The following is a 25,782-nucleotide window of genomic DNA, read 5'->3' as shown; positions in this document are numbered from 1 at the left end:
TATTGAATTGAATTTGCCACAATACAACTTCAATCTGATTAGACTTCTTGAATTTTGCTTATTCTCAATTGTTATAAGAAATTAAAGCATTATGAAAAAGAAACTGGCGCTTTAAGGACGACTAGACTTGCTTTGCTAAATAAATATAATCGTGTAATAATATTGTGATATAATAATAATTAGAATGTACTTTTAACTGCTTGAACTGAAAAATAAAGCGTTTTATTAATGATCAGAATCTTTTAAAATTCTAATGAATATAGATGTGTACATGTAATTTTTTCACAATGTGCTTCTTGTGATTTTGCAAGACTGTCTTTGTGAAATTGCATTAGATAATTTGTTAAGTTATATTATTGATAGTTAACATCTATAAAAGATATAACTTCATACATTTTCTGTATTTAAAATAAAATAAAACTTTATGACGCTTCAAAAAGTACGAAAGTAGAAGATGAAGCGAAGCTTTATATAAAAAATGTAAACTACAGTTCAACAGAGCAAATCCAAACAAACAGAGAGTCGTTGAAGGCTTGTAATACTCTTATATTGCCAGCCTGCTTACTTTCCATAGATGGTGTGTGTGCCGATCAAGTGAGACAAATAGCAGACGATTTGACCACTCTGTATAAAGTTGAAAGTCATTTAGTTCGTGCCTTCTAGTCGAGACGGATCGTCTACAAGATCGACAGAAAACTGTGAATTATTGACACGTGATCACAGATTATTATTTCACGAACAACTATTAAGCAAAAGTTTTTGTTTCGAAAGGAAATATCAAGCAGAATAAAAAAGGTAATAAATAGTTTTTTTACTTTTGGGCGAACAAAGATTTTTGATGAAAGAAAACATCGACGATAACATTCATATTTGTACGTTGCTCAGTCAACCACTTCCCTGATTTGTAATTCCCGTAATCTGACAGGAAAGTAGTTAATTTGAGATTAAGGATAAACTTCCGAAAAGCAATCATCTCCGATTTGGCTAATTTTCAGTCTAAATACTTATTTTATCTAATAAATAATATTCTCAAATGAATTTTTGGCGCAAGTACCCCCTTCCGCCCCCCCACCTCCCTTCAAAGATAAAACTGTTTTTGTTAATTATTTCAGAAAGTATTTATTGTACGGAAAAAGTTGTCAAGCAACAAATGAAGCTAGTCGTTATTATCAAAAAACTTGTAAAATCTGGAGGCAGTATGTTCCACCCCCCCCCCTACGGGGGGCTCCACCATAAAAAAACTATACACATAAGGTCTGGGTGGAATCTCGCTTTGCGTAGAAATTCGTAAACTCACTCGCGAACCTCGCTTCGCGTGGAAAGTGTATGCGTGGAGGCAGTGCGCCCTTCCACATGGTGGCTTTTACAAGTTTTTGGTTAATAACGATTAAAATATTGCAGTTAGGTAAAATATGTATACGACCTTATTTGTAGAGCTTTTCAGGAGCTTCATTTTTTGTCTGACAACTTTTTCCGTACAATGAATGCTTTCTGAAATAATTAACAAAAACAGTTTTACCTTTGAGAGGGACTGGGAAGCGGAGGGGACATTTGCGCCAAAAATCCATTTGGGAATATTATTTACTAGATAAAATAAGTATTTAGGCTGAAAATCAGCCAAATCGGAGATGATAGCTTTTCAGAAGCACACCCGAGATTAATATGTAATTTATTGAAAGAAAATAAGCTTGAAGGAAATAAGATTACTGAAACATATTATGAAAAAGCCTTGAAATTTCAGATTGCTTGAGATAGAAAAGAAGGGTAAATTACAATGACGAGAAAAGACAAAAAAAAAAAACCAATTTTAAAGGAAATAGAGAAAGTAGAGGAAATGGAGGGACTTATGCTAACACAAGAAGACATATTAGATGCAAACATATCAGGAAGTGAAGAAGTAAATACTTCTTTTGACGAAGAATTAACAATGCTGATTACAAAACAAGTGAAACAGCAATCTAATATGAAAAAAGAAGAACAAATTTCAATGGCAAAGAAAGTACCAAAGCAAGCTATAATAAAACCAGAACAACAACCACAATTTGTAATGACATCGGAATTAGAAAACATATTGCGACTAACAGAAACAGTAGAGCTAGATGTAAAGGAAGAGCTAGATGCAAAGGAAGAGCTAGATGCAAAGAAAGAGCTAGAAAAGCTGGTACGTTTTTAACATTTTCTTTTTGGATATGCTTATTTTTGCAAAGGCACGCCATTAAAAACGCCATAAGATTTTAAAGAATTCAGTTAATTTGTGATATTTTCTAAAGTCTATTCAAATTATTATATTTGATAGAGAATTGTATGCTTATTACATGCAACTCATTCTTTTCGATTCTTTTAATTTTTTTGCCAACATGAGATTGTTCAATTATGTAATTGTGCGATTTAACTGCATGAATGATCTAAGCGTGCTTTTAATATAATATTCCAGAGAAATTTGAGAACAAAATTTCGATATAAAGTATTTATCGACTCAATGGACTCTTCAAATAGCATGTATCACCTTCTAACCGTTCCCTCAATGCACAATTAATTGTATTAGAAATCTTATGTTATTATGAAAAAGATATATTCATTATTTGCACAACTGATAAACAAACTAATTAATTTCAGGATTCCGTAGAAACAATAGAAACAGATGCTATTCACATTAATGTTAATAATAACATTTTGCTACAACCATGCATTGAACCTGCGTATTCTGCGAGTTATCATCGAACTCAAATAAGCTCGACTATATTTCAACATACCTGGGAAATTGATCGCTTCAATTATATTCACAAGTTTGTAAAACAATTAAATTCTATATTTCCAAATGCACCTCAATATGAGCTTTCATTGAAAATTAATACAATATCCGAATCTGAGGATAATACATCCAAATCTGAGAAAATTGATCTATCACTTCATCTATTAACTCAAATGGAATGTACCGGTTTATGTACGGTTTCATTGCGTTATCCTCATGAACATACAACAAAAAACATAGTTTTAGACCATGTAAATGATGCAGTGCTATGTAACATCACAGCAGCTGTTGCGACTTGGTCCAAACTTACGATAGAGTGCACACTAGAGGTTTTCAAACATGTTATAGAAGAAAGTAATCATACTTTTTCATTATCGTTATCACATATCATCAATTTGAAAAAGTCGAATCTTGAAAATTTGAAGTTAGATCAGAAATCTGTCAACTTTCTAATAAACGGAGAACATTACATAATGCCTCTAAATTTATTAAAGCTTTTAGACGGTAGCTATTTTGGAAATTTATGCGATAAACATGGAAAAAATGACATATTGAGCGAAACAGTAGTAGACGAGAATCCAATTGCTTTTAAGGAAATGTTATTTTATATTCAAACTGGTTTCATAGCGGACGTACATAAGTATAAATTGCTTCAATGTTTATTAAAATTAGCTCATAAATATAACGTGCTAGATTTGAAAGCACTATCTGAATATCACTTGATACGTTTTATTTCCAAAAAGAATGTTGTACATCTTGCTGAACTTGCGATTTTACACGATGCAAAATATTTACGAGAAAGTACGATAAATTTTATTAAATTTTATACGAATATTCTGAGTACTCAAGAATTTAAATCTCTATCGCAAAATGTTTCGAGCGAGATAATTGATTCGATTAACAAAATTAAAGTGAATAAAAAGATTAAACGTATAGAAGACTCTTAGTGTTCTTTTAACTTGACTTTATTTTCATTAGATATAAAAACAATCATTAAAATATTTGCCGTTATTGTCTACAGACATAGTATGACAGAGCGTGCCATCGCTAAGTTGATGCCAGCAATAAAAGTGTGATAGAGAGAAAGTGTACGAGTATTCTCTTCGTCTTTTCGCATATATGCAAATTGTTTTTTAACTGATCTGATCATAGACATAATATATATCAATCAACATCAATAAATTCATGGTATATGTTTAAATTTAATAATTTATTCAATAATTATTTGACATTGTAGCAAATATGCTTAAAAAATTATTTAATATTTAATATTATTAACAAAAAATGCAGTGTCCGGCTATGTCAAAAATCGCATAATATCTTTTTCATAAGCATTTTTAAAAATATGTAAGCATATATTTTTTAAATATATATGATTATATTGTTACAGTTTTGTACATACGCACACCGTACATTTTCGTGGAATTATCTTTATTAATTAAATATATAATAAATTTATTAAATTTATTATATATTTATTAAATTTATTAAATAATATTAAATATATTTTTTTAGTTTAAAATAATTTTAATTTTATCAGTAATATTAATAAATTTAGTACACTCACTCATAAATATATGAAAATAAACTCAATATACAAATATGCGAAATGCTGTTAGATACATTAGACGTAGTATGATGAATTCAATTTGATATTCACATCATGCCATATATATAATTAGATCAGTTGCAAAATAATTTGTGCATGCATAGAGAAAATGTCCGTGCACTTTCTTTTTTGTCTCACTTCCTTTATTTGCTGGCCTCACTTTTCTATTAAGAAAAGTGAACAATGTTCTGTCTATGTTATGTTGCTGTCTATGATTTTTTACCACTTTGTAGGCAATGTTTCTCTATTCGCAAAGAAAGTAAAATAATTTTAATATTAGAGATTTTTTAAAACGGTAAGAAAGACTAAAACTTTTGCATATATCTAATACTTTAACTTCATTTGACTATAATTCTTTTATGATATGCAGACTGATTGAGAAAAAATATTCGGCGAATTGAGCGAAACATTTTTGCAAATTTGTATTAATTTTCCTATTATATTCATATTATACGAAATATCGTAATATTTATATTATACGTACATCCGTATATCATATGTAATATGGTAATATTTCTTACCTTTTTTACATCTCTTTTATGCATAAAATCTTACATTTTTTAACTTGGCGCAAGATCTCTTGATTTTCATTACATATTTTTTATATTTTATATTTTATATGACTTGACATGAAATAAAAGTGTTTTCAATTGTGTTTGAAATGTATATCTGACTAAACTTCTTTTTAATATTATTCTCGTATCTCTCGTCCTTCTTTTTGAATTTCATTCTTCTGCTTTCCTTCTTAGATGGTGAGCGCATTATGAGAATAGGAAGTGCCGTTAGAGGGGTGGCTAACGCATTTTCCACCCTTGCTGCGGCTAATTAAGCACACCGTGATGTAATAACGACCAGAATGCAGCCGCCGAGCCACTCTGTCGTGGAAAATTAAGCGTTCGGCCGTGAAAATCGCTAATATACCGTCTGTCTCCGCGAAATCTTAGCAGCTGTGACCTTCCGCATCTTTAACGAAACCAATAACTAGAGATCCTCTCGTGAGAGAACGCGATACAGTTTGGGATACGTTTTATGAGATCGTGAAATTGTGATTTGATAACACTTGGCGTTATTTACAATCATAATATTTTAGATAAATGCTAAATAAATCTGATTTTTTATTATGATGATAGTATCTCTTAGGAATTATATCTTTTTATAAATTTAAAACTGATTTTTTTGTGTTCGGTGCAAATTTTAATGCGTTGTTTACTTTAATACTTTAATATTTTTACAAGAATTTTCGTCTCAAGTATCGAGCGTCAAGAAAGCTGATAGTGAATCTTAAATGTATTCATGCGTTAATTGCGAGACATTAATATAATCTGCGTCCATCTCGAAAAGCGGTTTACGTGATGCACGAAAACCAGCCGCTGTCGTATTAGGAATTCCAAAAGAATCGGTGCGTGATAAGACCTTTCCAAAGTATTATCAACCGCCACCGTCGCTGTTGGTGTTGGCGTAACGCTCAGACGGCGAAGATCTTAATTATTACACGACGCCCCGAGTAACGAGGGTTGGCACGTGGTGACGTAATGTACGAGAGGGGCCTAAATAGCCGAGACCATTGTTGTATACAACGCACGTCGGATCTGTTGAGGCATTAATAGTCTTGCGTGACGTAATTAACTCGCGGCCGACGAATTTCCGGCATTACGGCGTGACGTACGCCCAAGAGGGTGTCCTCGGGCTGGGTTTTGATACCGGAAGCGGTGGCACCCAGTTGAGCCTTAGGATTCAAGCGCACGTCGAGCACAATCCCTTCCCACAAAAGTTCGGATCGAGGATCGCCGTTTCGAAATTTCGCACAATGCGCGTTTAACACGCGTGTCAGTAACGCGTGATGAATAATATGCGCAATATACAGAGTACATAGAGAGTATATACAGAGTATAAGATGCGCGATATAAATAAAAAAAATTATCTCTACATATTCTAGAATTATTTTTTTTTTTAATATAAATTTTCTAACCTACACAAGTCTCTAGCTTTTAAAAAATAATATTTTGATTTGATTTATATTTCACGCAAAGCTATCTATTCTAAAAAAATAATTAACTAGAACAAAGCTAAATGCGAGTAAAACTTTGAAACAATCATTAATTTTGTGGCTGCTAAACGAGCAAAATAAAGGCGTATAAAAATAAGCACGAGATAAGCAGGCACTATAAATCCAGACAAGAAAGGGCGGTATAATCTAGTCGTGGCGTTAAACGCGGCTGAAATAGCGTAAGTTGCACTTAAGCGGGCGTAAACAGTTAGCAAATGAGAATTTCGCGCAGATGCGATCAGCAGCGCCGCGGAAAACATTAATCTCCCGGCTTGCAGAATGTGTTTTCTCCTTAGAGCTACCGCAAAAAGTCAGTCAAGTCGAGAGACAAAAGTAGGTTTCATTTTCGCCGCGTTTTTCCACCTCGTTAATGTTACCGCGAACGTGCGTTGAGCGGGTCTAATGGCTTCTCAAAGATTCACGACTGAACTAAAACCGGCAAAAAAGTTAGAAAAAAAAAGAAAGCAAAATAGAACATCAAGATTAAAGCAATATGTTTAGTTGCGATACAAGTATATTCAGTGCTTATAAAATGTATTGAAAAAAGAAATTTGTTCTAGTTTGTGTGTAAATTTATATATATTTCTCTTTTTATTTATATACATATAATAAAAAGACGTATAAAATTGAATTAGATACTAAATTTGTTTCTTTTTATAAATCATGTTTCATTTTATAATCATGTAATATATATACGTAAAAAAATATAAAATAATTCAAAGATTCGAAATCTGTAAGAAAGATACTGAGTGACAACATGTTAAGCAACATGTAAAGAATTGTATGAGATTCTTAATTTATATTTATCTAATCAATTAATCAAGTTGCAATAAAAAATTGTGATTTTTAAGACCGTAATCAAAATTGTCTTTCAAGACATTTTTAATTTAGCAAAGATAATTTTCTGTAATATTAATTGTAAATAAAAATACATGCAACTTGACTCGCAATTGTTTCAAACTTTGCACTTTCGTCAATAGACTATTTTATAAATAAATTATTAAAGATTGAACACTGCATATAAAAGGCACTTTTTTACGAATCCATTGCCTTATTCAATTAATTTTTCTTATCTTTAATTAATTAATCATCTTAATTTAATTTTGGGTGAATACTTTATGGCATTTCTTAACAATACCAAAATGGACGGAAATGTTGCACTTGCGTTATTTATAATACATAAGCGAGAATTCGCGAGATTAGCGTATTGCATGTGGACGGATATGTTATTCAACCTATCTACAAGCTGATTCCACTTCAAATTGGAACCAAAAAACAAGAGTATATTCTTTGGCAATTTTGGAGTTAATTTTTGCTTAACAAAAATTTCATTTCTATCTACATAAAAATTGCACATTGCATACTAAAAGTTCTATAAAACTAAAAAAAGTTTTGCTTTAAGAATATACATAAATAAAATATCTCATTTTTTACTTCAAAAGCGTACTTTAAATAGAAGCTAAGCGAGGCGAAATAGGAAATATTTATATATGATAATTCATGATCAAAATTTTGCTAAGAAAAAGCCAACTCCAAAATTCTTTGAGAATACCATCCCTACTATTTTTTATACTTATATGAGTCACAATTAAAAATTTTCATTTCTTTCAACAAAGAATAATCGACCCTTTCTGATTGTCAACATTCTTCTGTTTTCGTCCTTCGAAAAATGTGAATACTTTCGGAAACTACTTTTACTTAAAATAAAATAGCGTGAAGACGACGCCACACACGGTGAGAAGCAGCGTGGTGAAGGACATCAGACTGGTTGCTGCGTTGCAGGAATCTTCAGAGCAGTAACACTCTTGCCAGAAAACCCCGTTCTCGTGAACACCCCAGTTACAGACCCCTGTGACTCCAGTACTGGCAATGGAAGCGCATCGTCGAATCACTTGCCGCCACCTACCGTTCCCTTAAATATTGTCGATTGATTAATTAATTAATACGCGTTATTGCGCACTTGTATCACGCAAATAAGCTTGGTAGATCAAGAATTTGTAAGCTTAAATACTATAAAAGTGCAAGAATAATCTTTAACACCAGGCTACAACTGATATAACTTTTCTTAATTTTAATGTAGAAAATTCAAATTAAAAGCTATGCTAAAATTTCACTTTTGTGAAGCGAGAAAAAACATGTGGGTATAATAAATACTCAACTGCCCAAGGAAAGACAGTGAAACATTGTGTTATATGTCTAAGAAGTTGCATTATCTTTTCAAAGTTGTTTAATACAAAGTAAATAAATTAAAAATGTTTCAAGTGTATAAAAATAGCAAATAAATTAAAAATAGTAAGCAAGGAATGAAAGTTATTTCAATTACTTTTTTATAAAAAAAAAATAAAAAGAATTATGATAGCTAAGAGATTTCTTTAAACTTATCCATGTATTATTAAACACTACAAATAACAAAAATACTTACAGATGAAACCACGTGGACTCTGCTCTGTATATTTAACACAAAACGTGCCAGGCATGTGCGACTCCTCGCTGTTACACTCGATAGGTACATTTTTCTCTTTATCGAATTTGCTGTAGGCTCCGCAGAGATCCATATTTTTTGGATCCATGTCAGAGCTGCATTGATAACAGCGTATCGCTTCGGTGCCTGTACATTCCAAAATAAAACAACAGTGCTAATAACATCTTTCAGTATTAAGTTGCAACTATTTAATTAGAATAGTGGGAGCAAGCCTTAGCAACTAACAATCACTAACAGTAAATGAATTGCACATTTAAATCAAAATAGGTTAATAATGGAGTAATCAACATATACATGTAACATGTAATAACCTTCAACCACTTTAACCTCTAGACATTGCAGAAACACAAAAGATATTCCCATATCACGTTTTCAATCACCTTCTTATCTTGAGAAAATGTTAAATCTTTGTTTGTTACTCAATTTGTTTCTACTTTTAATAATCATTGAAACAAAATACATTTTGATTAAAATATATGTTTGTATTTACTTTCTATCATATATTATGTAACATGTATTTTAACATTGCTACAAATATGGCATGCGAATATTTTCGCGGATAAGTCGAGCCAAAGAAGATTAAAACAATAACAAAATTGTTAATCGTTGGAAAACAAGTTTCACGCCCACCCATAAACAATCAAGAGACTATAAGGTTCATTTTCAAGATGGCGATCACATGAGATATCTGCTAAAGGCGCTTGAAACACGATTTTCTTGGCATTTATCCTCCAGATTTTCGCTTGAAAAATCTCACCTATCGTGACGAATAACAGCAACACACACAGCACACTCGCTATATTTTTACACATCATTGTTATGCTCTCCTGGAGTTCTTTTTCGGAGCAAGCAAGCAACACGCGTGCTCTTTAACGCCGTGCCGAATGCGTACTGCACACACATACACACACCTGACGTCATTCATTGGGCGTAACTGCTACGTAGTAAGCGGATTCCTCTTTCCCTTCTCCATTCTCTATTCTCTTTCGCCAATGGCGAGTCAAGACACTGAAAGACCCTAAAAGCAATGTAATTCACAAGAATTTCCCTATAATCTTCGAAGTTTGGAGTTTGATTAAAACGAATTAGACCAAATTCTTTAATTAATGTAAAATTTAACTTCGAGTTGTCCTTGACTTAATGCAAATTTTATTTACATCTACGTTATCTTTTATCTCAATTGAAGTCATCAAAATTTATGTGTACACTAATTATATCAAATATGTGATATTATCCTCGTCAATGTTGTTTGCTAATTATGCTCGTTAACATTATTACAAAGATTTTTTACATTAAAATAAAAACGTATTTAAATTGATTAAGAAAAATCCGTCATTAAAAAATAACGCATAGAAGATGGACATCTTGCAGAAGACTACAGTTTCACTAACTAAGTCTTTAAGCAGTAAGCCAAATGTCGCTACTTGCTAAGGCTAAAGTTTTCGAATTAAGATAAGGCTGCCGAGAGTCTCGCAATGTCACGCTTCTCAGAAGAGGCCGATCAGCTGTATTTTCCCGGCGAAAATTTCCGCAGATGAAGCGGTAATAAAGGCGGACAAAAGGCACGCTCCATATAATTGCAGACCGCTGCAAATCGTGAATGAACGGTGTCTCAAGAGAGCATCCACTGCTGCATTTAGACGCCGTTCGATCGTGTCTTATCTGCCTAGCACCGCTAGAAGATTTCAATTTATTCGCGTTTCTGCCGCGATGTTTCACGCTAATAGTAGTAACGGTATAATAATGCAAATCCGGAGACAATTTTGTAGCAAGCGGAATAACGTATTTAAACACAACCTTTTATTCCTTTTAGAAGAATTTTACATAGAAAAAAAAGAATGTGTATTTAAAATTAAACTTTTCTGATTAAGACTCTTCTTGCAACTTCTTTTGCTTAATGTTAAACAAGAAATAAAGTATGCAAATACATTTATTTAAATGTAGATACATGCATTTTATATGTACATTTCATCGAAATTTCATAATTTCTGAAGGTTTACATTCGCGCGCATTATTATATCCTCAGGCGCTTAACAGACTATATTTTCAGACCAGCATTATTCGCGGTGAATTAATTTTTCGCCTTCAAGTAAGATTATATATCGCCCCTCAATCGTATTTCCCAAATCCCGAAATCGCCGAAAAGCTGCAGATTATTCCTTCTCAATTTCGCGACCAATCTGCGCCGCCCCTACTGCGAAAAAAAAAACGAGTTTGGATCCGCTGATCGGAATTTTCCCGTGATTGGAAGTAAACTCGATCCCGCCGCAACCTTGACACTCTCTTCGGCGCTCCCGCGCGAAACAGATAGCCTCGGTAAATTATTCAAAACGTACCCTTTATGATCTATGGAGGCGCCTCTAAGCCCGGCACCGGCAATCTATCCTGCCTGCTTGCCTCCCCCTCCCCCCCCTCCTTCCTCCCTCATCTGGCCTGTCCGTTCGTATCGCAAACCTTACCCCATCACCCCTTGTCTCTCGTCCCTTTTGCTTTCTCCTTCTGGATCTCACCGGTTCTGCATCCCCTCGTCACCCGGTTACCTCGGTTTTCCCACCACCCCCGGCCCCACTCGTCTAACTCGCCGCTTCTTCTCATCCGACACAGCATCTCCCCGGGGGAATTCCGACTTTTCTGACAGCCGCCGCCGCATTTATCCCATCCGACGTCTCCGGACGACGAGCTTACAAAGACGGTCCGGAATCCAATAAGTCCGATAACGCGCGAGACTTTCGCGAGTGTACACAAGCTGGACAGCCATTCCGCCGATAATCGCCGACTTATTGATTTCGCCAACGGACACGTAACAGAGCTACTAGAATTGATCGATCGATCGATAGCCACGCATGCGCTCAGATTTTCTTAGTATAGTAAAAAAATGTTGACACTTGAGATCAGCGATCGGCATTGTAACGTCGTTCAAATTTGCTTTGAATATTATATTACAATTTTAATTAGTATAATAAGACCAGTGCGAATGATAATTAGATACGAAACGCCATAGCATTATTACTACTTTAATGTTAGCGATACTCAGATAGAAATCTGCCTCGATTTATCGAGATTAAGTACGGGGCCTGGATAGAAAAATCCAGTTTGAAAAATCCAAAATGCACCCTAGAAATTTACCTTGATTTTACCGAGAGAAAAAAATAGTCGGGAAAATCTACATAGGTCCTAAATTGCCACTGACAGATTTTTCCCAAATTAGATATGAAACTATGGAGCCTGGATTGGATAGTCTAGCTTTAAATAACCCTAATAGGTCTAGAATATAATTTTGAAATTTACCTAGTTTTCCCCAAGAAAATTTACGTTTACTTTATACTATAAAGCGAGTGAGCATCACATGGACGAATGACGTAGCGATTCTCGCTTGTGTGCCCGCATAGTGGGGGTCTAACCCCTCACGAATGGGACTCGATGGGACTCTGTTGTACGGAGCTCGAGTTGGTATCTCTGGTGTCAGTTTTTCTGAATTGTCTTGTACAAACTGTCTTCTTAATTAGTGATCACAACTGTGGTTTTGAAACACTTGAGATGACGAGTAACATCGAAGATACATGGATGTCCTCACAATTGTTGAGGAAACGAAAATATTACGCGAGAAAAAAATAAGAAAAAAGAATGTGTCTAATGATGAAAACCGATAGTGAGGTTAATAATGATGTGCAAGGCAGTAATATAACCATCGATAATTGTTATCACACTACCAGTAATGACTGTGCATACGAAGAAGCCGAAGCACATGGAAATTTCGAGTGCGAGGGTGATTTACACATGGTACAAAATGATGAAATCAGCGGTTATGAAAATGAAAGAGAAAATGAAGTCGAAGACGAGTTGGGATTTCAGGGAATATTTTAGGGAAAAATTTTAGATTCAAGCCTGGACCAGACTGGATTATAGAAATAATTATGGTACAAACCAAGCAAATATCTAGGAAAATTATAGGTCCCAGCTAAATTCCAGATAATTTTTTTGAACAAATTCCGGATGCCATCTTGGGCCGACCTGGATTCAGCGATAGAGCTCAATTTAGGCGTCCTAAACTTTACACAGAGCCTACACAAAAAAAAAAAATAACTTAGCAATAGCAGCAAAATTTCAATAGCTGAATCAAACTTAGCTGTAAGAGCTACCGCCTTAGTGTCATAGCTGAGCTCTGGCTATTAAAGATAAAAAACATTCACTGTAGCATAAAAATTTATTAGCCGAAATTAAAAGCATATATTAATACAGGAGGCTAAAAAGGTAGCAGCGTAAATTTCTTACGACTCGTAATTGTTTCTGCGATGCTGCCATGCATAACTTTGGCGCATTAATTAGCGTTGTTCACTTCGTTTCGTGCGAGTGTGTTCCTGCGTGTAATGGACGAAGATATATATACGTTATTAAAATATTTGGGTCTCCCAGTTTATCATTGATAGATTTAAACATAAGTGCACTTCTTTCTTGTATATACCGTCTGCGATTTTTCATACTAACTTTTCTAACCTATGAGATATAAAATCACCGGGATCATGCCATGTGGCACATTAAAAATCTGCATTATATGTAATGATACTGATAATATACATATCATATACATAATAACTATGCTATTGTCATTAAAAATTATAGAATCGGCATATCGGGAGATAAATATGCGCCACTGTGAAATCACGGCATAATTCCGATGATTTTTTTTGTGCCTCCTCCGAATAGAATTCCGATGATTTTACATTCTACAGGTTAGAGAAGTTAGCGTGGAAAATATAGACGGTATACAGCGCGCGCGTGTGTGTGTGTGTAATTATCATTTGTTGTGTCGTTTAAGGCCATTGCACGTTAAAAAGTTTTAATTGTAACCGTAAGCATTATCAGCAAAGATTATACAATCATAGCTAAAAATCTTAGCACTCATAATAAAGGTTATTTAGTTCTGCAGTAAAGGATAAAGTAACATTCAGCTAAGATTATGTGTCTCTAGCAGCAAAAATGTTTTGCTATAGTACCTAAGTGCAAATAAATTTAGCCTGGGCAACAGCATTAGCTGTCCTTATTTTAAAGACACATTTCAGCTATCACAGCTATATATTATTATAGCTCCTGCTGCTAATTTTTTTTCCGTGTAGCTAGATTTTCCACCTGGATACCAGAAATACTTTTCACAAAATATATGGAACCTTGATTGTTTCCAGACAAAATTTCTACCTGGGTATTAATATCTTATAACAAAATTTTTTAAATTGTTATATATTATTAACATATAAAGTTTTGAATAATTTTAGAGTATAGTAATGATGAAAATGGCAGAAAATTGTAGTGAAATATCATGTTGGCTCAACTGTAATACGGATAGCATTATTGAATATTACTACGTTCATAAAAGACCTGCTCTTTTTCATCACTGAGAAAGGCAGCGAAACGCTTTTGCAAATTGACTGCAGCATGCACACGTAGCGAGAGGGAAATTGGTGAGGAAACGACGGAAAAGCTCGATAACATCGCGTTGTGCATTCGTGTCCCGAATGGTTCTGGAGCGTGTCTCGCGCTTTCTATCGCGGGATAGAAAGAACGTATCTCGCAAGCTGTGTTAACTCTTTTTCCGCTGTAAACTGCCGCACCGGCTGCCAAGCTTACGACGCTCGCTCACTTGCTCGCATTCGTTCCACAGTCGAGTGTTTTCGCGAATGATATTCTATTGAACGCGTACAACAACCGCGATACACGTGTCAGATGTCAGCAAGTATCGAGGAATTTTTCTGGCTCCTCCTCGCATACGTATTTCAACCATTTCGCCGATTTGCACGAATATATTCAACTGTTGTGCTTCCACTAGAATGTAGTATTTAAAAAAAAAAAAGCATTTTTCGTCATCTACAAGTTGTGAAAACAAAAGAGATCGAAATAAAATTATTATTATCATAATGTCAGATTTCATGAAATGAAATTTTTCTCGAAACAAAATCTAGATAAAGCGAGCAGAGAGAAATCACGATTTAAGTTCATCTTCGCTATTTGATTCGTCGTTACGTAATGACGGACACATCGCCGCGGTCCACGCAGCATACACTTATTCGCGACGCTTGCGTTTAATGCGAGGGGGGGGCCCCCCCGGACACATCGATCTGCATTGTCGCGTTCCACCAAATACGATTCCATCGGAAAACGATAAAGAGGCGCCCCTGTCTGCATTCTCGTCCCCGTCCCTCGCCTGAAAAGCTGCAAATCGATGGGATGCGTATTTTATTTAAATTCGCGGGACAGAATGAGAGAGGAGAGAGAAAGAGAGATGGAACGCGACGTAAATTTGCAATTTCAAAATATTCCAGCGAGTCTACAAGCGAAAAAGAGGGCGTCACGGGAAAGCGGGGGGGATGGTGGGCTTTAAAGCCTCTCGCGTCATCCCCGACGCAATTGTTATTTTAATTCGACTTTTTTGTCATTAGCCCGCCGCTAATTCGGCGCGAACTCGCCGCTTTCCCATAATGCTTCCTTACTGCCGTCTCTCTTTCACTCTCCCGCTCGGTCCTCTCTCTGTCTCACTCCCGGTCGCAGTCTCATTAAAACAATGTCAGATCGGCGGCCGAGACGGCTCAGACGTTGGAGTGCATACAGCTTTTGCCAGTTTGTTTGAGAGTGGAAAAATTACTTCGTGCCCATCAGACGGACGAGCGTTCTTTTTGTTTGCCTCGTTTCACCGAAAAATGTGCATTTCTCCGATTTGGCAAATTAATTCAGAGCGTGGATAGCTTTTCAGCGTCATTGTTAAGTATCTTGTGCAAAAACGAGTTGTTTGAATCACAGCGAACGGAATAATTTTGATTATATTGTTCTTGATTATAAACTTGCGGAGAAAAGTTATGTATTTAATTAACAATAATTATTTTCTAAATAATAAAACATTAAAAATTAAAGTATTTGACAAATAATTGTAATATTAATTTATATTAATGATATTATAAATAATGATATGATAATATTATAAATAATATTAATTACGTCAGTTATATAAAATGACAAACATAGATATTATGGCACTTTTCCTCGGAAAAAGAATGTCAGAACGTGCATCGATTTGTATCGTGCGATCGTTTTGTGCATTTCAAAACTTATCGAAAGCAAGAGTGTCGCAAGTTTTTTGTCTATGACCTTACAATGCCTCTGCACGTTCGAATAGGAGTTGCAAAACGTTTGAATACACTGCTTGTGCATTTGTGCTATCGAGCCATTGCAAATGTGTGCAGAAGAGAGTACGATTGTCGAGAAAATGAAGAAAAATAATACATCCGGTCGATGGACGGACAACGACGCTGGCGCGTCGCGACGACGGGGCGGCGGCGGCGGCGGCGGTGGCGGCGGTTACGTACCTACAAAAGCAATGACGACGTAGCCCGCGGGCACGTTGAATATTTCATCGAGTAGCCACCATGGAGAATCGTGGTGTTCGACTCATCTCTCTATAAGCGCCATCGTCACCGTTTACCCCTAAGCTCATGACGCACGAATGCAAAAAGGTCCAATTCTTTTTGTGACCGTGATCCCTGCAGGGATTTCAGTCACATTTAAAAAATAACTAGGTTTAATTAATGAGCCAGAAATGCTTGTTTAAAAATTTCATGGATTTTTGAATATATTAGAAGCAATTCTTACGCCGTTAATTGGGCTTGGCTCTATTAGCCTGTAGTATATTTTGATGACAGATTGAATTATATATGTACATTAAGCTTTGAAAATTTGTTTAACAATAAAACGTATATATAAGCTGAAAGAATTATAAAAAATGTAAAATGTAAATAAAATTTTTGATCTGTACAAACAGGCGTCATTATTGCGTTTAATTGTTGTTTAGCAAATAAATAAATAAATAAATAAATAAAAGGGGAAAATTGTAAACAATTTATAAAATAAGAGTGAGACCGGCTTTGACCGATTTATAACTTTACAGACCGAATTTTTATGATGCTGTTAGTAAACTTATAGAGACTTTTGTGATACAGTTTGTTACTATGATGTGTGTTTCTATTCTTCGTTGAGAGAGAAATTCATTCCCTTTGGGCATTCTTTAGGTACACATTGTGAAGGAAAGAACGATGTATCCACGAGGTGATCTTTGCGACGAAAGTGTGAGTAATATTGTTTGATATTAATATTGCTTTTGATATTAATATTAATATCAAATAGTCAGCTTAAAATATAATTAATATTTTTAACTATTTTATCTCAAATATTGTAAGATATGAAAATTCCTAACGGAATATGATGCATGAGATAATGAATAAAGTAGATTCATGTATCACATTTCATAACTGAATATGTATAATTAAGTATGAATTCCCGCATTAGTACAGAGTATCTTGTTGTGCTGCCTATAGTGATCGAATATTTCTTATACGTCCTTTGTGTTTTTTTTCCAAACATCTCTGGATCAGTTGGCGTGTTTTTGTCTATTAAAGAAAAATTCTTCTAGAACGTAAAACGTGTGTGCGAAGCTTGTGCTTTTTATTTTTAATTCAAATTTATTCTAGAAATTCTCACACTTTTGATTTAAATTTCAAATAATTCAATGTTATTCACGGAATTCTTGCTCTTAAATTCAAATAATCTGCTTTAATGAAAATTTATTAGAAAATATATTTTATATGAGAAAGAGAGAGAGAGAGAGAGAGAGAGAGAGAAAGAGAAAGAGAGAGAGAGAGAGAGAGAGAGAGAGAGAGAGAGAGAGAGAGAGAGAGAGAGAGAGAGAGAGAGAGAGAGAGAGAGAGAGAGAGAGAGAGAGAGAGAGAGAGAGAGAGAGAGAGAGAGAGAGAGAGAGAGAGAGAGCGAGGGTGAGGGGGAAAGAAAGAGAAGAGGGCGATGGAGAGGGAGAGAAAGAGAGAGAGGGAGAGGGAGAGAGAGGGGAAGAGGGAGAGAAAGAGAGAGAAAGAAAGAAAAAGAGAGAGAAAGAGAGAGGTGGGGGATTTAATTTATCAAGAATAATTATTTCGATATATCTACTCCGATGATTTCTACTCAAAACAAAATTCATTAGTTATTCATATTTATTCTAATTATTTAAGATTATTCTACAAAAAGTCTGAATATCTAAGTTGTCTGTCACTATCCGATCGATTGCTTCATTATCTTAAATCTGAATAACGATTTCACGTAACTTTAGACGTAAAGCTAGTTCTATGAGCTATACATGCGATGCGATTTGCAATAGTAGCATGTGAGATAGATACTTTCCGCGTTCCAGGGCTTTATTCAGCCTCTCTTAGTCATAGCCTAAACCACGTTGTGCATACCCTCGTAAAACGAGGATGCTCACGTACGAGACGCGCACGGAGGCGAGGAGAAACGCCCACTCGTAACAGAGCCGAAGTGCTTGCCGGGAATTTGCAATTCCCACCGGGCATTCGGGCGCTCTCGAATTTTGGAAAATTCCATCGCGAAATCCCCGGCCGGTTAAATCGTGCTGCTTACGTCGATCGAACACGTAACGAAGTAGCGAAATCCCAACGTTTAAGATAATCCCCGTTTGTGATTTTGATCTAAATCAGAGATGGGAATTAGTTGCAGCTTTCGGCTCGATTTTTTCATTGACGCCTTCTGCCCCCTTCTTGCCGCTCGCATGCTAGCAACGAGTCGCCAAACGCGCGTAACTAAAGTGCGCGATACTCAGCCTCAGGAATGTCGATATCACAAATGCAACAAGATAATAAATATGAGATAAATATAAATTTTCACATCACCTGTGAAATACTATTATTGAGAAACGCGTCAATATAGAAATCTATTGTCCCATATTTATTATCATGTTGCATTGTTGTAATATGGACATTCCTGAGGCTGAGTATCGCGCATTTTAGCGGGGTCCAAACGCTACGTTTTGTTCAACGTTTTTTAAAGATGTTTAATTGGCCCTTTTTGGTAAAAAAATTGCAAAAGTTGCACTTTCTTCATGATTTCGCGCAACTAAGTGGACAAAATTGTACTGCCTAGACATCCCTTGATTGCAACGTTTTACCTGCGCAGTTTGACCTGTGTGGACAAAATATTGGACAAAACGTAGCGTGTGGACCCCACTTTAGCGCGTTTGGCGACTCGTTGCTAGCATGCGAACGGCAAAAAGAGGACAGTAGGCGTCAATCAGAAAAATCGAGCCAAAAGTTGCAACTAAATCTCTGATCTAAATAACGCATGAGATCGACGCATAATGACATCATGCTGAGTATATAAAATGAATTTTGTATTAAAGTACAATCCATATATATATATATTAATATCAGTAAGAGAAATTGTCGACGAAGTCGATTATTCGAATCAGAAATACAAAGAAAGAAATTATAGAGAGAGAATTATAGAAGAATAAATAAAAAAGTCATTATTTTATAATTATTTTCGCATTAGACAAATATTCTCTTTGCTTCATAATCTGTCTTGATTTATCTCTTTCATTCAACATATTATTTAATTACGTGCTGTTGAAATTTTCAACTAAATCCCAGAGCATAGCTTTTGTCCGGATATGTTGCACTTTTAAGTCTATCCACGCGTTTGACTCTCGAAAGTATAATACCTCCGTGACTTGAAACGGATCTACGAAAAAGAGAGAAAGAGAAAAGAGAGAGCTTAAGCTTGCGCGGTGTTTTCACTCGCTGTTGAATAGCGGACAAAAGCGACAGGGATGACCGGCGTTGGCTTAAAAGTTGTACCATATTTTAGGGAACGACTTCAAGGAAGCCAGTAGCTGGCAACAGATTTTTTTTTTTTTTTAAACTTTGTTAACTCTCTAGCACGACTCTGATTTTTTTTTCTTTCGAGTTGCGGAAGACGTCGAAATCGATATAAATCGATAGTAATTGATGTATTATTCGCGCGGCCCGTTCAACTTCCCCTTATTTCAATCGTCAGGTCAAGCCGTGACCATCAGTTTACTTGGCGTTTAAATACCTCCAAAGTTTCTCCGTTTCGTCAAGCGACGGTCGGGTGGCTGTAAGATCTTGCCAGACTTATAACTGACTCTCACATAGTGAAGTAACGCAGATAATTTGTTCGTAATCTTTTGTTCACCTAAGATTTATCTCTATCTATACATTCAAATGTTCCTATATTTTTATGTATGTACTTATTTCTCCGATTAGAATGACGGCGCGTTCATAAACTTTCAATTATTTATGCCGTTTTATTTAGCATGCTGCAATTCAAAATCCATTTTCGAGCACTCGCATTAATTCCATAAACACGTTTGACGGTAAATGTATCGACATTTCGAGCATATTGTTAATGGAAAAACGAGAGAAAGTTCGATTATCGCGAGTCGTGTTTCCGGTTAGCTCCGCGCAGCTGCTGGAATATTAGATACACACGAAAGCAAGACATAATTCATTTTGGTTTCGACGCATGATTTGTCATCCGCTCGATACACATTTCGTAACGGGAATACGAGAAAAGAATCAACGGCACCGATATAAATTTTCCTTATTGAATGTCGATCGTACCTTTTGTGTTAGAATGATATGATCGCCGATTTCGTCGTGAATATCGATAACATCGGAAATGAGAAAACTGCTTTCATGACATATGTTGCTTAAAAATATATCTAATTAGGACCATAAATGCGCATTATATGACAGCAGCAAACAAGTACAAAAAGTTCCAATTAAAAAATGGAAATATTGTTAGGTTCAGTAAAAGAGTCAGAAATTACAAATAAATTAGACAAATTTGGATATGCTCAGCGTTCTTTGAATTAGAAGACGGCTGTACATTATCGGCACAAACATCTTTGAGCCAAATATTTTTCTTTTAACTTCTAATCCAACATGAGGTCATGATCCTAAACAAATATGGTATGTAGGTAGACGTTAAATTTTAGTCACGCAGCGTCCGTTATAATACATAGAAGTAATTGTACGCAGCGCTACTTTCTTTTTAATATTATTACAGTCTTAGATAAAAAAAAATTAACAATTATCTGTGTGATATGGCGAGTAAGGTAAAAAATACATTTAATATAATTTACACTATAAAAATATGCAAAAGAAAGAAATTATTATATATTTTAATAATATTTTAATAATATTTTAGTCGAAAATTAAAGATATAGAAGCACTTCATTACGAAATAACCAATTTTAATGGGGTGAGTGAAAGAAAAAAATTTATATAATTTATACTATAAAAATATGTGCAAGAGAAAAAATATTATTAATATAATATTTTCTTAAATAATATTAATATAATTTTATATAATATTATTATAATATATAATATACAATAATATAATTTTATTCAAAATAATATTAATATAATCTTGTTTAGATGAAAATTTCAATGAAGAAAAAATCTAAACCTAAACCTAATACCGAAACAGATGCTTCATCACTTAAGGTGATTAAAATAAAACATATATAATATAATTTATTCTATAAAAATATGCAAAAAAAAAAAAGAAATATTATTACTAATATAATCTTTTTAGATTAAAAATTCAGAGGAGGATAAAGAGAACCTTCATAAAGTAGCAAGTCACGATGAAACGAATAAGGTAAAAGAAACATAATGTAATTTACACCATACAAAAATAAGTAAAAAAGAAAGTATTATTAATAACATAATATCTTTAACTCTAAGACTTCTTACTCTAAGACTATCTTACTCAAGACTTCAAAAAAAAAAAGGCGCCGTAATAAAAAAAACACTAGTAATGAAGCGAGTGAGGTAAAAAAACATCATATAATTTACACTATATAAAAATATGTAAAAAAGGAAAGTATTATTAATAATATAACATTTTCAGAGTAAAATTTCAAGCAAAGAAATGTGCCATGATGAAAAAACCACAAGTGATAAAGCGAGTGAGGTAAAAAATACATAATATAATTCACACTATATAAAAATATGCAAAAAAAGAAAAGTATTATTAGTAATAACATTTTTAGAGTAAAATTTCAAGCAATAAAAGGCACTATGACAAAAAAACCGAATGTGAAGCGAGTGAACCAAGTGAAGTAGAGAGTGAACCAAGTGAAGAAGCGAGTGAGGTAAAAGATACTTAATATAATTTACATTATAAAAATATGCAAAAGGGAGAAGTGTTATTAATAATGTAATCTTTTCAAAGGAGAAAATTGAAGACTCGAAAGTGTCCGTTCACCAAATTCGCAAGTGTGATGGGGTAAGTAAAGGAAAAGACACATAATATAATTTACACTACAAAAATATGCAAAAGAGTAAAGTGTTATTATTAATAAAATCTTTGTAGAAAGATATTTTAGTCAAAGCATTGTCTCGTGCCGACATAGCCAAGATAATTCAGGTAAGATAAAAAATATTTAGTGCAACTTACACTATAAAAATGTGGAAAAAAGATGTAATTAATTACGTCAATTATGAAACGAGTAAAGTAAGACATATAACAATTCACGCTACATAAAAATATCAAAAATCACACTTGCGAATTTGGTGAACGGACACTTTCAGGTCTTCAATTTTCTCCTTTAAAAAGATTACATTATTAATAACACTTCTCCCTTTTGCATATTTTTATAATGTAAATCATATTAAGTATCTTTATCTCACTCGCTTCTTCACTTGGTTCACTCACTTCACAAAAATTTGTAATTAATCATATTATTCTTTTAGAATAAAAAATTGGATAACGAAGTGAAAGTTTGCAATGTAGTCTCTAAAGCTGACACAGATAAGGTAAAAGATACATCATATAATTTATACTATAAATTTATACTATATATGTAATAAAAAGAAGTATTATTAATAATATAATTTACAGTATAAAATTATATAATAGAGAGACACATTATTAATTATATAATTTTTTCAGAGTGAAGTTCCAGTCGAGGAAAACGAAATTGAAGAAATGATCTTTAACGAGATTAACGTAAAAGATATATAATATAAATTTACACTATATAAAAATGTGCAAAAAAGAAATGTTTAATTAATAATTAATAATATAATCTTTTTAGGAATTTACGGTAAAAAATAATATTCTCATAGGCAAACAAGATTCAATTGATAAAGATTTGCATATCGGAAATTTAATTTTGCTTGCATTAAAAGCAGAACCACAGTTTATTGGCCAGGTAATATTTTCTAATAATTATTACGCACACAATATATACGTACATAAGACAGATATATTTATTTAATCAATAGTGCAGAATCTCGCGCGCAATTCTACTAGACAAGATATACATTGATTAATAACAATGCAACAAACACGTCTTGCAGATAGATGTGTTGACGGGAGAACGCACTACATTCCAGGAGATGAGAGAGAAGAGCGTAAAATGTGCATCATGGCTACAAATAATGTTAGAAGGCGAAGATCAAATGGATAAAATAATAACAATATGTACGCGCAATCCAATGCAAGCCTATATCCCGTATCTGGCATCGTTGTATCTTGGACTTATGGTGAATCCGTGGGACGAGAACTATTTTGAGAGTAGATTGACTTTTTACTGAAATTTCGCGCACATTTTATTTTTAATATCTCAATATATCTTCAAGTTACGCTTATTAATGTATATTTTTAGGTAAGGTACGAATTCTTTATTTCCTAAACCAAAATATGCCACGTGTAATCTTCGTCGATGATGAGAACGCTGTAGAAATTCGCAACGCTGTTCGCATATTAGAGGAATATGATCCAAGAATTGAGTCCACAATCGTGACTTTTGGTGAGGTGGCAGGATTTTTATCTCTCAAAAGAATTCTGGAAATTGATGTGGATAAAACAAAAATTGATGAATTCAAATGTAACGCTATGTACAGACACATTGACACCGCAATAGTGATGTTTTCTTCGAATGCGGTAAGCTATCCCGGCGAGGTGCAAATTCCATACATGGCGTTTGTATCTCCGTCAAATCTCGAAGTGCCATTCATGACTTATGGCGAGACCGGCCTATGGTATGGATCTTTATGTTGGACTCACAGTCTGCTTCTAACAGTTCGTGCCATACTTTCATTTAATACAGCGCTCAAAATCCAAAAAATGTGGTTCGACGAGGAAACTTTCTATTCAATAATAACAAAGTACAAGGTAGCGTATAAGAACATATAAATTTTGTTGGAGATGAATGAAATATAAAATATTTATGTTAATTTCAGCCGACATGGGTGTTTCTTGAAAGCAGCCTGTGCGAAAAAATGTTAGTCACCGATATTATGGTGAAGAGATACGACGTCTCTTGCTTGAAGCAATTCTTATTCGGCGATACACCGATCGACGAAGGGATTCACGAAGATTTTATCGACTTTCTGCCGTCACATATCGCCGTCACTCAAGTGTATGGTATGAACATTTGCGATTACTACTGTTATGAATGATCAACGCAATGTCTAAGCGACGAAATTTCTGAAATCAACGATTCGTGAATTATTTCAGCTGACACGGGAGCAGGCGTGATTGCTTATCAGCGAGACAGCGGTGCTCTTAAATGTAGTGGCTACATAAGTAAAAACGTTAGCGTGGCGATCATTGATTTGGACACAAAAAAAGTGGTGGGTAAAAACGTGTGTGGTGAGATATGGTGCAAAACTCCGTACAATTATACACCTTTTAAGCAGAAAAATTACCCTGAGATGGACAGTAAATTCGATGGTTTGTGCATATGTGTTACATTTTTTAAATCAATTTTATAACTAGGATTATTAAAATGACTTAGAAAATTCAGAAATTTTACAAATTGTTAATGCAAAATTATCCATTGAAACATGATGTTACGTGCTGTTTAGATTGGTACTGTACGGGAGATTTCGGCTATTACGATGACAATGGCGAAATTTACGTTCTCGATAAGGTGAAGCATCTTATTAAATACAAAGATTCGATTGTCATACCGTCAGATATCGAGGAAATGTTATTAAATAATTGGGACATAGCTGAAGTCGTCGTAATACCGACTGCAAATGGTAATGACGGTCAGCATCCGATGGCTCTTGTTAGAAGACTAATCGGAGTTAAGGTTAGAAGCTACTTGTTTCTCGTAATAATCGAATAAACTTTTTCTTTATAAAAATTTACACTGTCGTTTTTTAGATAACCGAAGAGCAATTAATAAAATGTGTAGAAGAGAAAATGGACGATAAATGTAAACTTCGCGGAGGCGTTTATTTCATGCAACACCGTTTTAAACGTCTTCCTAATGGAAAAGTTGATCGGTCGCGGGTTACATATAACCAAGATTGGCGGCAACTAGACATTGCAATAGATAAAATAATGGGGATAATAATCGCATTTGATCAGATGAAAAACTATACAGCTATACAGCAAATCGAAGAAGAAAACAGGCGTGAAATAAGCTAATACGCACGCAATATGTTGTATTATAACATCAAAATCATGAAATTAATATGCACTTGTGATGAAAAGGACAAGTATTTGACGTAATGTTTTTTAATAAATATGTTATTTAATATCACAAATGCATTGTAAATTATTTCGTTAATATTTCGTTGTATGACAAACTTAGTAATAAAAAATTTACTGTAAATATAATTCTTAATAAACTGTTTTTCACATACCTAGGAAGATTAAATTACTATTGTATATATATAACAAATATTAGATATATTATCCTATGAACATTATGATATATAATTAAATAGAATATAAGGCTCTGGTGATTTTAAATCAAATAGGATCAATAAGAAGCATGAAGAGCCAAAATGCTAGGTCTACGTGCGAAGGTTATAATATATTCTTTAAAAGTATTTGCAAACGTTATTATAATATATAATTGACTGTGTATAGAGCAAATTTTAAAAATAAAGATAGAATAAGAAATGCGAAACATTTCTTTTCTGGTTTTCCTTATAAATCTGTGTTTCCACATTTCCAATCCTTGGAATCGAATATTTTAAGATCTTGATACAAAATATTTTTGGCTAACACTT

At 34.1% G+C, this 25,782-nt stretch overlaps 3 protein-coding genes across 18 annotated transcripts in view; 2 read left to right on the top strand and 1 right to left on the bottom strand.

The window, feature by feature from the left end:
* Positions 1-585: 585 nt before the first annotated feature.
* LOC105670191 (uncharacterized) lies at positions 586-6,920 on the top strand. Of its 3 annotated transcripts, XM_012363584.2 has the most exons (4): positions 599-795; positions 1,742-2,161; positions 2,617-2,786; positions 5,111-6,920. In XM_012363584.2, the coding sequence occupies exons 2-4, from the start codon at positions 1,775-1,777 to the stop codon at positions 5,115-5,117; spliced, it is 564 nt and encodes a 187-aa protein (XP_012219007.2). In that variant the 5' UTR covers positions 599-795; positions 1,742-1,774; the 3' UTR covers positions 5,118-6,920. The 3 variants fall into 3 exon arrangements, with proteins under 3 accessions (XP_012219006.2, XP_012219005.2, XP_012219007.2); XM_012363583.2 differs by lacking the exon at positions 5,111-6,920 and having other exon boundaries at positions 586-795; positions 1,728-2,161; positions 2,617-5,027; XM_012363582.2 differs by lacking the exon at positions 5,111-6,920 and having other exon boundaries at positions 587-795; positions 2,617-5,027.
* The window catches only part of LOC105670189 (UPAR/Ly6 domain-containing protein crok), a 123,926-nt gene continuing 102,801 nt past the window's right edge, over positions 4,658-25,782 (bottom strand). For 3 of the 4 annotated variants that reach the window (XM_067359141.1, XM_067359139.1, XM_067359140.1), the window contains 2 exons: positions 8,831-9,016; positions 4,658-8,320 (listed from right to left, as the gene is read on the bottom strand). In XM_067359141.1, the coding sequence (XP_067215242.1) occupies positions 8,103-8,320; positions 8,831-9,016 (404 nt within the window). In that variant the 3' untranslated portion in view covers positions 4,658-8,102. Of the gene's footprint in view, positions 8,321-8,830; positions 9,017-9,647; positions 9,756-25,782 lie in introns of those variants that run through there. The other variant, XM_012363578.2, reaches the window with a different exon arrangement.
* On the top strand, positions 16,901-25,409 carry LOC105670188 (luciferin 4-monooxygenase-like). 11 transcript variants are annotated; one of them, XM_067359099.1, is made up of 18 exons: positions 16,911-16,998; positions 20,945-20,998; positions 21,178-21,246; positions 21,338-21,403; positions 21,505-21,576; positions 21,656-21,718; positions 21,798-21,899; positions 21,980-22,033; positions 22,121-22,174; positions 22,501-22,563; positions 22,700-22,756; positions 22,845-22,961; positions 23,110-23,326; positions 23,418-23,926; positions 23,995-24,178; positions 24,272-24,487; positions 24,622-24,851; positions 24,926-25,409. In XM_067359099.1, the coding sequence occupies exons 1-18, from the start codon at positions 16,966-16,968 to the stop codon at positions 25,190-25,192; spliced, it is 2,427 nt and encodes an 808-aa protein (XP_067215200.1). In that variant the 5' UTR covers positions 16,911-16,965; the 3' UTR covers positions 25,193-25,409. The 11 variants fall into 11 exon arrangements, with proteins under 11 accessions (XP_012218995.1, XP_067215200.1, XP_067215201.1 ...); XM_067359098.1 differs by having other exon boundaries at positions 16,918-16,998; positions 21,490-21,576; XM_012363570.2 differs by lacking the exon at positions 16,911-16,998 and adding an exon at positions 18,679-20,852 and having other exon boundaries at positions 21,490-21,576.

The sequence above is a fragment of the Linepithema humile genome, chromosome 7 (assembly GCF_040581485.1).
Source record: "Linepithema humile isolate Giens D197 chromosome 7, Lhum_UNIL_v1.0, whole genome shotgun sequence".
NCBI lineage: Eukaryota > Metazoa > Arthropoda > Insecta > Hymenoptera > Formicidae > Linepithema > Linepithema humile.
The sequence above is the reverse complement of the archived record's forward strand: the minus strand, read 5'-3'. Positions and strand labels throughout refer to the sequence as shown.